General features: G+C 52.9%; 2 protein-coding genes across 13 annotated transcripts in view; both read right to left on the bottom strand.

Moving 5' to 3' along the window:
• The window catches only part of RASL10A (RAS like family 10 member A), a 3,236-nt gene extending 800 nt beyond the window's left edge, over positions 1 to 2,436 (bottom strand). The window contains exons 1-3 of one of the 2 annotated variants that reach the window (XM_040463778.1): positions 1,584 to 2,436; positions 1,374 to 1,409; positions 193 to 317 (exon numbers count right to left, since the gene is read on the bottom strand). In XM_040463778.1, coding sequence (XP_040319712.1) covers positions 193 to 317; positions 1,374 to 1,409; positions 1,584 to 1,802 — 380 coding nt within the window. In that variant the 5' untranslated portion in view covers positions 1,803 to 2,436. The remainder of the gene's footprint in view (positions 1 to 192; positions 318 to 1,373; positions 1,410 to 1,583) is intronic. The other variant, XM_040463779.1, reaches the window with a different exon arrangement.
• Positions 2,437 to 12,011: 9,575 nt separating this feature from the next.
• Positions 12,012 to 13,581, bottom strand: part of AP1B1 (adaptor related protein complex 1 subunit beta 1) — an 86,009-nt gene continuing 84,439 nt past the window's right edge. For all 11 annotated transcript variants that reach the window (XM_040463862.1, XM_040463864.1, XM_040463865.1 and 8 more), the window contains one exon: positions 12,012 to 13,010. In XM_040463862.1, the coding sequence (XP_040319796.1) occupies positions 12,936 to 13,010 (75 nt within the window). In that variant the 3' untranslated portion in view covers positions 12,012 to 12,935. The remainder of the gene's footprint in view (positions 13,011 to 13,581) is intronic.

The following is a 13,581-nucleotide window of genomic DNA, read 5'->3' as shown; positions in this document are numbered from 1 at the left end:
TGTACACTCCTGTGGCCGGAGAGCCGCCCCGGGAAACACGAGACCCATGTGGCCCAAAGACCGCATAGCTGGCAGGCCCGACACGCGGCCAGGACTGGGAAAGAACCTACCCACTACCCTCTGGCAAAGGCCCAACAAGACTGGCAAAAACTCCCCTCCTCCGCCCACAGACACCTGTGGCCGCGTCCCTACCTGGTCTCTGAGATGCGCTGCCGCAGCGCCTTCACGTAGTCGAAACTGTCCGGGCTGCAGATGTCGTAGACCAGCACGAAGGCGTCCGTGTCCTGCAAGCTCCAGTCCTTGGGGTCCGGCCACTCCTGGGGCGGGAGGCCGGAGTTTGCCAGAGACCTATTCTCACTGTCCCACGCCCAGACCCTCTGAAGGGACTTGACACTAAACCCACAGTTCATCCTCAGGCGTCAGCCGTCGCCATCTCCCCCGAACTCTCTAGGCCCCACTGTCCTCACAGTTGCCAGGGTAAAAATGCCTACCCATGCCTGAAGCCCGTCAGCTACCAGCCCTCCTTCACTCTCGGCCTCCTCTCAGCCCACCCCTCATCTTCCTCCTACCAGCTTTCCGAAGCTCAACGTGGGTCACGCCCCTTCACTCCCTCCCTGGTTACTACAGCTGCCTCTAGGACTAATTCCAAAGCACCCGGCTCCGTGTTCCCCAGGCCCTCAGAGATCACTGATGATGGGCAGCTGTGCACATTCTGGCCTCCCCGCCTAAACACATCCTGTTCTTTGCACGTGGAAGGCTTCTGCCACTTCCTTTAATCAAGACTTGACTCATTAGGGGCACCTGGGTGGCTTTGTTGGTTAGGCCTCTCACTTTGGCTCAGGTCATGATCTCATGGTTCGTGGGTTCAAGCCCCACATCAGGCTCTGTGCTGACAGCTCAGAGCCTAGAGCCTGGTTCGGATTCTTCCTCTCCCTCTCTCAAAGATAAATAAACATAAAAAAAAAAAAAAAAAAAAAAAACCACCTTCACTCATCATTCCAGGGTCAGCCCAATTGTCACCCCCTCTTCCCCCCCCTTCCCCCCCTCCAGGAAGCCCTGCTTAATCCCACTTGCTCTTTCCTCTTCACCTCTCCCAGGCATCCAGCTCCAAGAATTCAAAGTCTGTCCTGGACTTTGCATAAATTAAGGAAATGAGGCTTTGCTCCAACCAAGTCACAGGAATAAGGGAGCAGAGAATGACAACTCCCCCCACCCCTGACAGTACACCCCTGTGTCTGGCCCCTTTCTCCCCCACCGAGGCTCTGCTTAAGGTCCCAAACATACAATGCTCACCCTCAGGAAGGCACAACCATGCTCTGTCATGCACTGATCCAGACCCACCAGTGGAGGCAGACAAATATACAGGCACTTACGTGTGATTCAAAATCCCCTGGCCTGATCTTGGGCAACTCCAGGCCGGCAAGAAGGAGAGACACACAAACCACCAGGACACATTCATCCTTCAATCCATGAACACAGTTGGGCATTCCCGGGCTGGACAGGCGGACATGCACTTGTGCACCAAGCACATCCCCACCCCCCACACGCTGTCACACGCCCCTGCCCGCCCTTCGAGCCGCTACCTCTGGACCCCCGGGGTTCTGACTCGGGGGAGCGCCGTCGCCGTCCCGGATGCTCAGGTCGTAGACCGCGCCGTCGAGCAGCACCGCGGGCCGGTAGAGGCGTGGCCCGTCCGTGGGCCGGTGGCGCTCCGGGTAGTCACCGAACAGGAACTGGCGGATGATGGCCGTCTTGCCCACGCCAGGGGCGCCCAGCACGGCCACCCGCAGGCTGCCCCCCATGGCCCGCGCGCGCTGCCGCGCCCTGCGCTGGAAAGCCTCATGGGCCAGCGCCGCGCCGTGCGCTCCGCGTGCCCAGCCCCGTGCGCCCCGACCCCACGCTCCTCATCGCCCCCCGGAACACCCGGGACCCGGAGAGGCCAGGCCAGAGGACGGAGCAGGCGGCGGGAGGGCAGACAGATAGTCGAGCAGGCCGACGGAGGACGCACGAGCAGCTCCGGCAGGTGCCGGAGCTCGGGAGAGAACAGACCCCGCCGTGAGCCGCGCAGACACCGCCGCCTCCGATCCGCAGCGAGACTGGGGGCTCCGCCCGCAGTCGGAGCACCGAGGTCCGACCTCCTGGCGGGTCCTGCAGCGGGTCCTGCAGCGGAGCGGGGCGCGAGGATAGCGCTGCCTCTCGGAGCCTCCGTCCCTCCGTCCTTCTGTCGCTCCGGCGCCCTGAATCGCCTCCCCAGCCAGCGGCGCGAGCGAGCGGGTGCGCGGAGCCTCCCGGAGGCGGAGATGAGGTAACCGTCTGCCCGCCCCTCCTACCTCCCCCTCTACCCACCCGGGACGCCCCTCCCGGGAAGGGTCGCGGGAAGGTGACTGGGGCGCAGGGAGCCCGGGGAGGGACCCAGCCCCCTCCGCGTCCCGCGCTCCTCTCACCAGCTCCAAAATAGAAGTCCCTTCCCGCCCACGTCCGCGTCCGCTCCTCCAAGCACCGCTCCCCCAAGCTGGCTCCAGACAAACCCAGCCCGCTGGAGTCAGGCCTCCAGGGGTCGGATCTGGCCCCAGCTGCGTGACCTTGGGCAAGTCAGCGCACTGCGCTGGCCCTCTGCTCCATATTCATCACAGGCAAACATCTTTCTTGAGAACCTACTACGTGCGGGGCCCTTTACTAAGCTGTTGCTTAGTGATCACTGAACCTACAGCCTTATTCTGCTTATCTCCGTTTGAGAGAAGGAAACAGGCTGGAGAGGGGACTCTTCAAGGTTGGGGGACAGTGGGTGGCCCCTGACCCACAGCCTTGTGGTTGGTCTCCTCTAGGGAACCCTCCCGCCTTTGTCCTACACACAAGGGTAAATGGCCAGCATTAAACAATGTATCAAATGGCCGTCATCCAGGTGGGGCTGAACAGAGTGTGCTGAGCTCAGTACACACTGGGTCACAGCAGCTCAGCCCCAAATCCCTGTCCCAACAAGGCTGAAAGATCCAGAAATTGGTCAACACCACCTCTGTCACTGCTAAGGCCAAGTTTTCTGCCTGAGCCTCCACCTGTAGCTTCACTCAAAACCCAAATTCCCACCTCCCTGGAGCTGGTGAGAAGCTCCTTAACCAACACAGCCTGGAAAGTTTGGGTTGGTCCAGCCCCCCATCCTCTGCCTCTGCTTGCCTCCTCCCTGCAGAGGAGGGGCTCCCACTTCTCTGACCAGATAGATGCCCAGGCACTGGGTGAAATGTACAGACATCAGTGTTTCTGCACTGGCCAAGAGTTTTCACTTACCCATCTTTTCAACAAATATTCCCAGTCTTACTGCTTGCTGGGACTGGAAGGGGGGGGAGGAGAGGAAGAGGGAAGGGGAAAATCCTACCTTAGTAGAACACATGGGATCCAGGAATTGTAGGAGCAGAGACAATAAGCCCACTCCAGCCTGAAGGAACTGGAGGAGAGAGGAGCTCAGCCCTGAAATGAGGAGAGGGTGCATCCTCCAGGAAGCAGGTGATGGCAACAGAAGATGTTTCTCCAGAGCACTGGTTGTGTTTTCATCCTCCCACGTCAGATAGGGAAACTGGGTCTGCTTTCACTCTTCTCCTCAGCCTCTAGGGAGCTCAGAGTGACTTGTGACTACCTCTGGCAGGTGTTCTAGGTCTTCAAGCCCAGTGAGTGGGGACTCCTGGCTTCATCTTCCTTTCCTGCCATGATTCTTTCCCTTCACCCAACTATCCCACTCATTTTCTGACATTTCAAGCTTCTGGGTTTTGTGAGCTGCCTCAATTCCTTGTGGGGAACAAGGCTGAGCATTAATAAACTAAGCCCCACTTCCCTTTTGGCATTCAGCAGGGTGTGTGGCTGACATCAGGATGGTCTTCCTTAAAGCCCTGGTGGGACCCACACCTCTGACTGGAGCACCCTCTCTTCTTGCTCTTTGGGAGCAAGCCCACCCTTGGGAGCCAGTTCTGGGTGTCCTTCCTCTAGAAAACCTTCCTTGCTTCACTCTCTGTCAGAGTGCCTTCCTGGGCAAGGCTTCTTCAGGACCAGCAAACAGGGCTCTGTGTGTGTGTGTGTGTGTGTGTGTGTGTGTGTGTGTGTGTGTGTGTTTTGTGGGGGATGGATTTCTGGATCCCAGTGTGGTTTTTCAGTGCATGGTTTGGGAATGATGAGCATGTCCTAGAGCTCCTACAAAGCCCTGCAGACTGCACAGGGGTGACCCATTCCCTAGGAAACTCCTGCATCAGCACCCCTAAGCAGGAGTCCCCATTTAGCACAGGCCTGTGATATGCCACACCTGCCCCAGAGCCATGTGCTCACTGAGGCCCAGCAATGGGATGCAGTGGTTTGTCTGGGATTGCCTGGCAGGAAAGTGACAGCAAAGCCACTGGAACCAAGGACGTTTGGGCCGTTGAACCAGACTTTCTGAGCAGCCCAATTTTATCTGGGCCCAGGGACCAGAGGGCCTTCAGGAGACAATCAGCTGTCATCGGTGGCCACTGAGCTATGACAGGAGTGGGTAGCCCAGGTGCCAGGCTTCCCAAAGACTAGCAAGCCAGAGAACTCTGGCTGGGGTGTGAATTTCAAAGTTTCCGTCATCGGTCCCTTCACTCCTTCCCCGAAATAGAGGCAGCCAGGGTGCTGTCTGCTGTACCACGTCTCCCAGGCTCCTCCCAGTCTTCCATGTGGTGCTCCAGAGAGCAGTCACCAAGCATCCATACATCTTTTCCTTCAGGACTTGGTGTTGGGCCTGAGGTGGCCGAGCTGGTTCCTGCCTGCCCTCTGTGGCTTGTGAAGGAGCCACACATGCAGCCAGGTACTGACAGGTAGAAACAGGAGCACTGTGCTGCTTCAGGCCTGGGGGCTGAGAGGACCGAGGGGAGACACTGGCCTATGGAGGTTGGGGGCTCAGGAAGGGCTTCATGCCACACCTGAGCTGAGCCCTGAAGGGTTAAGCTGCAGAAAGTTGGGTGGGCTGGGAGGCTGTTGAGAGGCCCTGGGCAGGGGCAAGCACCAGATGGAGAATTCTGAGCCCACAGCCTCTCAGTGCCAGCCCGCTGGGCAACCCCCTTCCCTACCACCTGTGCCCACATGGCTTCTTCCCAACTGGCCTGATACCAGTCCTTCCCTGGGGTCAAGCACCCTGGACTGCATCCAGCTCCCAGGGGCATTTGCTCTGGACCATGCCCCTGACCACGAATGTGGTCTGTCTTGTTAATGACAGCACGATTCCATTTGTCCCAACAGTGACTCGCTTCCGGAGCCCTGGATGGCGGGGGGTGGGAGGGAGTACCCCTGTCTCTCAGATGCTTGGTGTGTAGTGGGTCCTTGGTCATCATTATAATGCCACCTATTGAGTGTAGCGGTCAGCCTCTTGAAGGCCATCAGGACACCAGGGGGCAGCACAGAGCAGGGCTTCCGGGCCTCTTGAGTTTGAGGATTCTTTCCAGGAGTGTGTTATCTGTGCAAGTTACTTAAACTCTCTAAGCCTCAGTTTCCCTCTCTGTAATGGGATAACAACGGTCGTGACTTCACACAAGTTGTTGTGGGATGAGAGGAGATAAAACGGACAATTTTAATTTGTCTAAAAGCAAGACAATTTTAGTAAGGTTGGGGAGGGACAAGACTTGTAAATATAAAACAATTTCATTTTTATATGAAAGCAGCTATTAGTTACAACACGGTGGAGGGACATGGGTGTCTACACGGGTAAGTACGCACAGATATTTCCTAGCTCCGCTGCTGACAGGGCCTAGAAGTGTCACCCCAGGAGAAATAAGCACACCCAGCACCTAGATCTTGGTTTCTAAGGCCACTCACCAATGAAAGGAACCATGCTCCTTGGAGAAGTGGCTGATGCTAGGGTTGGGACAGGACTGATACGAGATGAGCCTGGAGCATCACGTAATGCTGGAAAGTAAGGAAGTTGCAAAGAAACAAAGGGATGGGTGCATATCAAAAGAACAGAGGGTACCCAAAAGAGCTCCCAGTGGCCAAATTGGACCAATTTAAACAACAAAATAAATAATGTACTTTTAGATTAATTCCAAATTGGAAAATAAATATCCATGAATCCAAACTGACATAAATGACTGAATTAGTACATAAATACAAGAGAAGAAACAAATTCTTTCCTACAGAAGAATTTCAAATAATGACGTACTACTCCCTGCCCCCATGATCCTTCCAGAGTGTAGGCTGCACTTGGTGACTTTGCTTCTAAAGAACAGAATAGGGAAAGAGGATGAGAGTAACTCCACAATGGAGAAAGTGGAAATACCACCTTGGCCAAGTGATCCAGCCTAATGTGACAGTGATAGAGTCTTATCAATGGTGTGTGCCCTTGATCCGATGTGATGAGAAGGCCAACTCTCTGGTCTTCTTCCTAAAAACCCACAACCCCAATCTAACCACAAGAAAGACATCAAACAAACCCAAACTGAGGGATAGTCTACACTATACCCAACTAGTACTCCTTGCAATTGTCAAGGTGATAAAAAACAAAGTCTGAGAAACTGTCACAGACCAGAGGAGCCTGAGGAGACACAGCAATCACATGGAATGTGGGACCCAGGATCAGAACAAGGAACATGAGTGGGGAAGCTGGTCAAATCTGAATAAAGTCTGGAGTTTAGCTTAAAAATTGTATATTCACATCACACACACACACACACACAGAAAGAAAGAGAGAGAGAGAATGGATGGTGTGCCTGGGTGGCTCAGTCAGTTGAGTGCCTGACTTCAGCTCAGGTCATATCCACAGTTCATGGGATCAAGCCCCGTGTTGGGTTCTGTGCTGGCAGTGTGGAGCCTGCTTGGGATCCTTCACCACTTGCGCTCTCTCTCAAAATAAATAAACAAACAAAAAAACAAAAAAAAAAAAAAAAAAAAAGGAATGGAAAAGAGCCCATTTACAAAAAGGAACCAAAAAAAAAATATTCATGAATCTTTGTAAGAATAAAATAAATGTACATACAAAAACTTTTAAAATGAATAAAACTTAAAATATTAGAGATGGGGCCCCTGGCTGGCTCAGTCAGTGGAACGTGCAACACTTGATCTTGGGATTGTGGGTTCAGGACCCACACTGGGTATAGAGATTACTTAAAAATAAAAATATTCCGGGGCACCTGGGTGGCTCAGTTGGCTAAGCGTCTGACTTTGGCTTAGGTCATGATCTCATGGTTCATGAGTTCAAGCCTGTGTCGGGCTCTGTGCTCACAGCTCAAAGCCTGGAGCCTGCTTCGGATTCTGTGTCTCCCTCTCTCTCTGCCCCTCTCCGACTTGTGTTCTGTCTCTCTCTCTCTCAGAAATAAACATTGAAAACAAATTTTTAGTAAAAAATAAAAATGTTCTCTGTGCTGACAATGTGGAGCCTGCTTGGGATTCTCCTCTCTCTCTCTCTCTCTCTCTCTCTCTCTCTCTTCCTCTCTCTCTCTGTTTCTTCCCCACTTGTGCTCTCTCTCCTTCTCAAAATAAATAAATTTTTAAAAGTCTTTAAAAATAAAAATATTAAACAAAATATTACAGAGGCATAAAAGAAAGCATGAACTGATGGAGAAGCATCAACTTCTCTATTTGAATATAAAGATTAATGTTATTATTGACATCATTATAAGAACATCAGTTCTTTGTTCTCTTAGGTAATGTAAACATTTGGTGTGATCCAAATAAAAATAATACCACCGATTTTTTTAATAATGTGTATTTATTTTTGAGACAGAGAGAGACAGAGCATGAACATGGGAGGGGCAGAGAGAGAGGGAGACACAGAATCCAAAGCAGGCTCCAGGCTGAGCTTTCAGCACAGAACCCGATGCAGGGCTCAGACTCATGAGCCAAACCATGAGCTCGAACTCATGAACCTGAGCCAAAGTTGGATGCTCAACCGACCGAGCCACCCAGGCGCCCCAATACCATTGATTTTTTTAAAGACAAACTAGTTCTAAAGTTCAATTGGGACAAAGAGGGGGAATATAAAATGGTACTGTGATTTATGGAAATACAAAGGTATGATACTTTATTTAGTTATTTTAATGTTTTTGGGTTTGTTTTTGTTTTTGTTTTTGTTTTTGAGAGAGAGAGACAGCACATGAGCAGGGGAGGGGCAGAGAGAGAGGGAGACACAAAATCTGAAGCAGGCTCCAGGCTCTGAGCTGTCAGCACAGAGCCCAACAGGGGACTCGAACCCATGAACCACGAGTTCATGACCTGAGCCGAAGTCGGACGCTTAACCAACTGAGCCAACCAGGCGACCCAAAGTTACGATACTTTAACAAAAAAACAAAAAAAACCCACAGTAGCCAATGAATAGACCAATTCTCTGGTAGAGAACAGAGTCCAGAAAAGCACTCATATACATATGGAAATGTAGTCCATGTTACAAATGACATTTCAGCTCTGTGGGGAAAAAGATGAATTGCTCAGTGAATGGCATACAGGCAACTGGGTAACCATCTGGGAAAAGAGAGAGTTGGATCCCTACCTCGTCCCAAACATAAAGCCCAGATGGAGCAAGATTGAAATACACAAAACGAATATCAGACGAATAGTAGATCAAGCAAGTATAGAAGAAATTAAAGGAAGATAGCATAGGAAAACCATTTCGGAATGGAAAAGTAAAAAGGCAATAACAAGATGGGAAGAAATAATGACATATCAGTAAGAGGACGACTCTACAGAAAAAGATGGGCAAGAAATAGGATGAAGCAGCTCACAGAAAAGGACATACAAATGGCTTGAAAGCACACAGACAGAGGCACATTGAAAACACAGTAAGGGAGCACTTTTCACCATCAGTGTGGGGGTCATTTGTGCAGGGGTGGGGGACGCAGGCATGTCACTCCTGGCTGGCAGGAGTGGAAGTTGGAGAATTTTTAGCAACAGCTACCAAAATTATGAGCGCACCTACCTCTGACCCAGAAACTCGTGCCTGAGGAATTTATCCATGTGTGAAAGTGAATATTCTTTGCAGTATCACTTGTATTAGCAATACCCTAGAAACAATTCAATGGGCATTGCTGGGCTATTGGTTCAGGATGGTACCTCCGTTCAATGGAAATGCATACAGCCCTCAGAAAAAGGCTTGAGGACCCTCTCTGTAATGGGCTGATAACGGAAAAGTCTCCAAAATCTAAGTATGGTGCAGACTGGGGTGTATTCCATGCTACCCATTGTGTAAAAAAAAAGGGGGGGGGGCTGTATTTGACATCTTTGAGTTTCTCTTATTTCTTTAAAAAAATTTTTTTTAACGTTTACTCATTTTTAAGAGACAGAGTGTGAGCAGGGGAGGAGCAGAGATAGAGAGGGAGACACAGAATCTGAAGCAGGGTCCAGACTCCTAGCTGTCAGCACAGAGCCCGAGGCGGGGCGCGAACCCACGAACCATAAGGTCGTGACCCAAGCTGAAGTCAGACGCTTAACCAACTGAGCCACCCAGGCGCCCCTCTTTGAGTCTCTTTGGAAGGTAACACTGCATTCCTTTGGGAAGAGGATTGAGCAGTAGGATTTTTCACTTCTTTTTTTGCCTTTGGGATTTTGAGTCATGTGAATACATTGCCTTCTCAAAACAAGAAGTACACTTTAAAATATAAAATGCTACACCCTCTGGTCCAGCAATTCTGGAGCTAGATCCTACAGCTCCATTTGTGCCCACGAGCGAGGACGTATGTAGGCAGAGATTTACCACACTGTTGCTTGGACTCACAGAGGATGGAAATTGCCTGAATGTCCAGCAGCAGGCCCCAGCTACTGGCAGCCCGTTCACCCGTGAAATTCTGAGGTGTGCCTGTCTGCACTGATAGGTAAGGAAAGCAAAGGGCTGGTAGTGTCTGGAAGGTGCTGCCGTTTGTTTAGTAAGTATCTCCACGGATTTGCTTGTATACATGCACAGAATATTCCTGGAAGAAAACCTCAATCTAGCAACAAAGTTTGCATTGAGGGAGAAAAACTAAGAACTGAGGAAGATGGGAGGGATATTTTGTATGGCTTATCTTTTCCCATGGTCCAGAACCTAGCCCTCTCCATAGGGAAAAAACAAAAACAAAAACAAAAAACAAAAAACAAACCCAAAACAAAAAACAAAACTAGAAACAAAGCAAACCACTAGCTGAAGAGAAAAAAAAAAAGTAAAATGAGGTCCCCCCACAGGCCTTACTTAGCACAGCGTCTGGCACACAGGGGAGCCCATCTGGCCCCTGGGCATTTGTTGGGCCCTCCAGAAATAACTGGTTGTTGACAAACTCCTCAACTGGCTGGGAAGGCCCAGAACACTTGAGAATCTTCTATAGGACACTAAGGCTCCCGAGAGGTGTCAGGCCCTGAGAGGGGGCAGGCCTGAGCAGATCAGGACCAGGGAGTGCCACCTGAGGAGGGTGAAAAAGCACGTGATGGGCCCTCACTCAGATGAGGGGAAACAGGGAGGCTTCTGAAGGACAGAGCTGGGGCTGACCGGCCATCCCCTAAAGCACTTCTCCTAAAGGCCTGGGCCCCAGTGGTGGCCCTGGCTGCTTGTTTTTTGGATGCAGTGATGCGGTAAGGCCCAGGCTTGGGGAACTGGGGGTGAAGATGCTCTCCCTGCCTCAGTTTTTCCCTGCAAATGTGGACTCTGCTGGGTCCCATCATGCCAGATGCCATGTGACTGGGGGAAAGGCACAATCATGGTAAGGTCCCATCCACAGCTTTATATAGGACCCACGGTGTCCAGTGACAGTCCAAGGTGCTCCGTCCCAGCAGGCCAGTCTTTCTCATCAGCTCTGCCTCCTCACCCCAGTACTCAGTCCTGGGCCTCCTCATCCATCATCACCCCACTGCGGACAGCTACCCTACACTTCTAGTCTGCCCTCCGTGGCAGAGAGGTGTGGAGCCATGACCTCAGCCAATCAGGGGTGGCAGGCGACATAGCAAGCCAGGGTAAGCCTCATCAAGGGCTCAAAACCCTGTTTCTCTAGTCCACAACTGAGGGTACCACAGCTGTGTTGGTGTAGGGCCTTCTGAGCCCGGGACTTTCAGGTAAACTGAGAACTGGACTGTGCAATCAAGGGATTTGGCCACTCTAGTCTTTTTAGTCCCAGGGGTTAAGAGGTGGGTCAGTGAGAGCCAGGTACTCCTGCTGACACTGTTCTTTCAGCCCCTCCAGAGCTAGGAAAGCAACACTGGGTCAGAAGCAGGCAGTGCAGGGAGTGGCTGGGCTGAAATGGGGTCAGGGCACCCAGGCTGCTCCCCACACAGTGGCAGGCCGAAGGCCCACTGACCACCAGGCACTGAGAACCACAGGCAGCTTTGGCTGTTGGGGCTCTGCCCAGGGTCTGGCTGCCCTCCAGTGCCAGCACTGGAGCCACAGGGGACGTCCTTAGTGGTAGCTGGGGTGGGCACACGCTTAGTACCCGCACTCAGCCAGCCGCAGACGCAGAGCGGGGAGGAGCCTGCCCAGACAGGCCTGGCGCTTAGCCTACCCGACTGTTCCCTCTCTCCCGCAGCTGCCCCTGATCAGAGCACCTCCCCACCGCTCCTGGGAGCCTTCCTGATGGCAGGGAGCTGAGGAAAACCAGAACAGAAATCAGCCTTCTCAGGCAACATCAAAAGGCAAGACGGCTGGGTGGAGTTAGGATCAAGGGCAGGAGAGGTGCCAGGGAGACGAGCAGGCCTCAGAGGTCCGTTTTTAAGGACAGGGTAGAGGAAAAGGCACTGTCCTCAGAGAGCCAGGGGAAGGGCTGGGCACACAGCTGGAGCCCTTGATCTTGGACCCAGGACCACACCCAGAAGAGTCTCAGGACCTGACACACTGGCCAGGGACACGCTTGATGTCATCATTTTTATTCACTTTCTGTTTTTGAAAATAAGAGTCAACATACATTTTACATACATGAATATATATATATATATATATATATATATATATATATATATATATTCTCTTCTCTATGTATATTATAGTTACTGCAGGGGTCAGAAAACCATCCTCAACCACGCGGAGCCAATTTTCAATTCTGACATTTAGTGGAGGGGGAAAAAAGTGTCCGTGATTGCCAAAAGCAGAATCTTTCTTTATTATTAAACAGCAGTACAGGAAAACCTAATGGTCTGTCAGACACAACTGAAACTTGAGAGGCCAGGGGGAGGGCAGCAGACACTAAGGAGAAACCCCAAAGAAACCCCAGATAGGAAGCACCGCGCTCACCCACGTACCCCATCTCTCAGCCCTGTCTCTGCTTCAGGAACACAGGGGACGCCAAGGACTATATCGTAGGCAGTGACCGTCCTCAGGGGCAAGAGAGGGAGTGGGGTGAGTGGGTGTGTGCAACTGCTAGGGGAGCAAGAGTCTGGGCAGGGGCTCTGGAAGTTTCTGCCCAGTCTTGCCCATGTGGGTCAGTGCTCAGGAGGCTGTGGCCCAACTGGCACAACCACAGGGCCCCAGCCTGGGTGGATGCAGGAGGGAGGGTTGGGGTGTAGGCCCTGGGAGCCCTAGACCCGACAGAAGAGCTCCCCACAGCCCACCAAGAGAACCTTCCACACACACCAGGGCAGCCTGGCACGAGAGCGGGCAACAGGGAAGACCTCTAACACTGACCCAAAAGAGACTGAAGGGCAGGGGGCTTCCTGGACCAAGAGCCCCGAGGAGGGAGCCACACACTCGCCCTTCAGGCACCAGCCGGGGAAAAGGAAGAGAACCCTGGGTTGGCCGATCAGCTTCTGTGGCCCCTCTGGCTCTGTTTTCTTTGGTCCTCTCCTCACCTGACCCTGTCAGCAGCAACAGAAGAGGGGAGTCCCCGAGCTTTCACTCCAGGTGGAATGCTGCCCCACCCTGAGGACCTAGGTGGGCCCGGCGGTCAGGACCAGGGAACTCCATGGGCAGCCTTGCTCGACCTCTCCGGGGAGGAGGTGCTGCCACTCCCGGGGGGCTCCTCGACGGGGCTGGCAGAAGGCTGGGACGGGCACTGGATGGGGCCTCAGTTCTTGAGGATGGTCTCATAGGCCTGGTACACATGTTGGGACACCTCTGGCGCTCGACATTTCAGGGACAGCTGCAGGGGGGGAAAGAGAGGTCAGGGGACGGAGCATTCAGTTCTCCGGGCTCCTCTCTGGGGCTGGGAAGGAACACAGGGAGGGAAGAGAGGGGGAGAACCAGATGGAAGAGTGCGGTGTGCACGTGTGGCCTGGGGGCAGCACAGCTGGGGCAGATGTGTGGTAAAGCGGAGTGGGTGGCTGCTGCGTGGACCAAATATACTTGCAGCCCACACACCTGCTGTCAGCCCAGCCACCACGGCCCTGCTGGCAGGCAGCGTGAATCATGAGCTGGAGGCTGTCAGGGAGTGCCCAGCCCCCACCCCGCAGAGCTGCTGGGGCCTTTCACAGCCTGTGGAGGGCTGGGGTCTCTGAGGAGGCAGGGGGCCGAGAGGGAGCAGGCCTCTGCTTAGAGAGACTGGGGGGCAGGCACCGGGGATTCTTCCTGGCTTCCTGCACAGGAAGTTTTGCCGCATCGTGAGCCCGGAGAGTAGGGAGAGGCAGAGGAGAAATGAGTGTCGCCACCACTTCTGCCAAAATCACTGCTTCTAAAGGGTGCGATTAGGAAAGGGAGGAGCAAATGGAGCTCCA

The sequence above is a fragment of the Herpailurus yagouaroundi genome, unplaced genomic scaffold, assembly GCF_014898765.1.
Source record: "Herpailurus yagouaroundi ecotype Mexico unplaced genomic scaffold, PumYag 428, whole genome shotgun sequence".
Lineage (NCBI taxonomy): Eukaryota > Metazoa > Chordata > Mammalia > Carnivora > Felidae > Herpailurus > Herpailurus yagouaroundi.
This window is presented reverse-complemented; position numbering and strand designations above follow the sequence as displayed.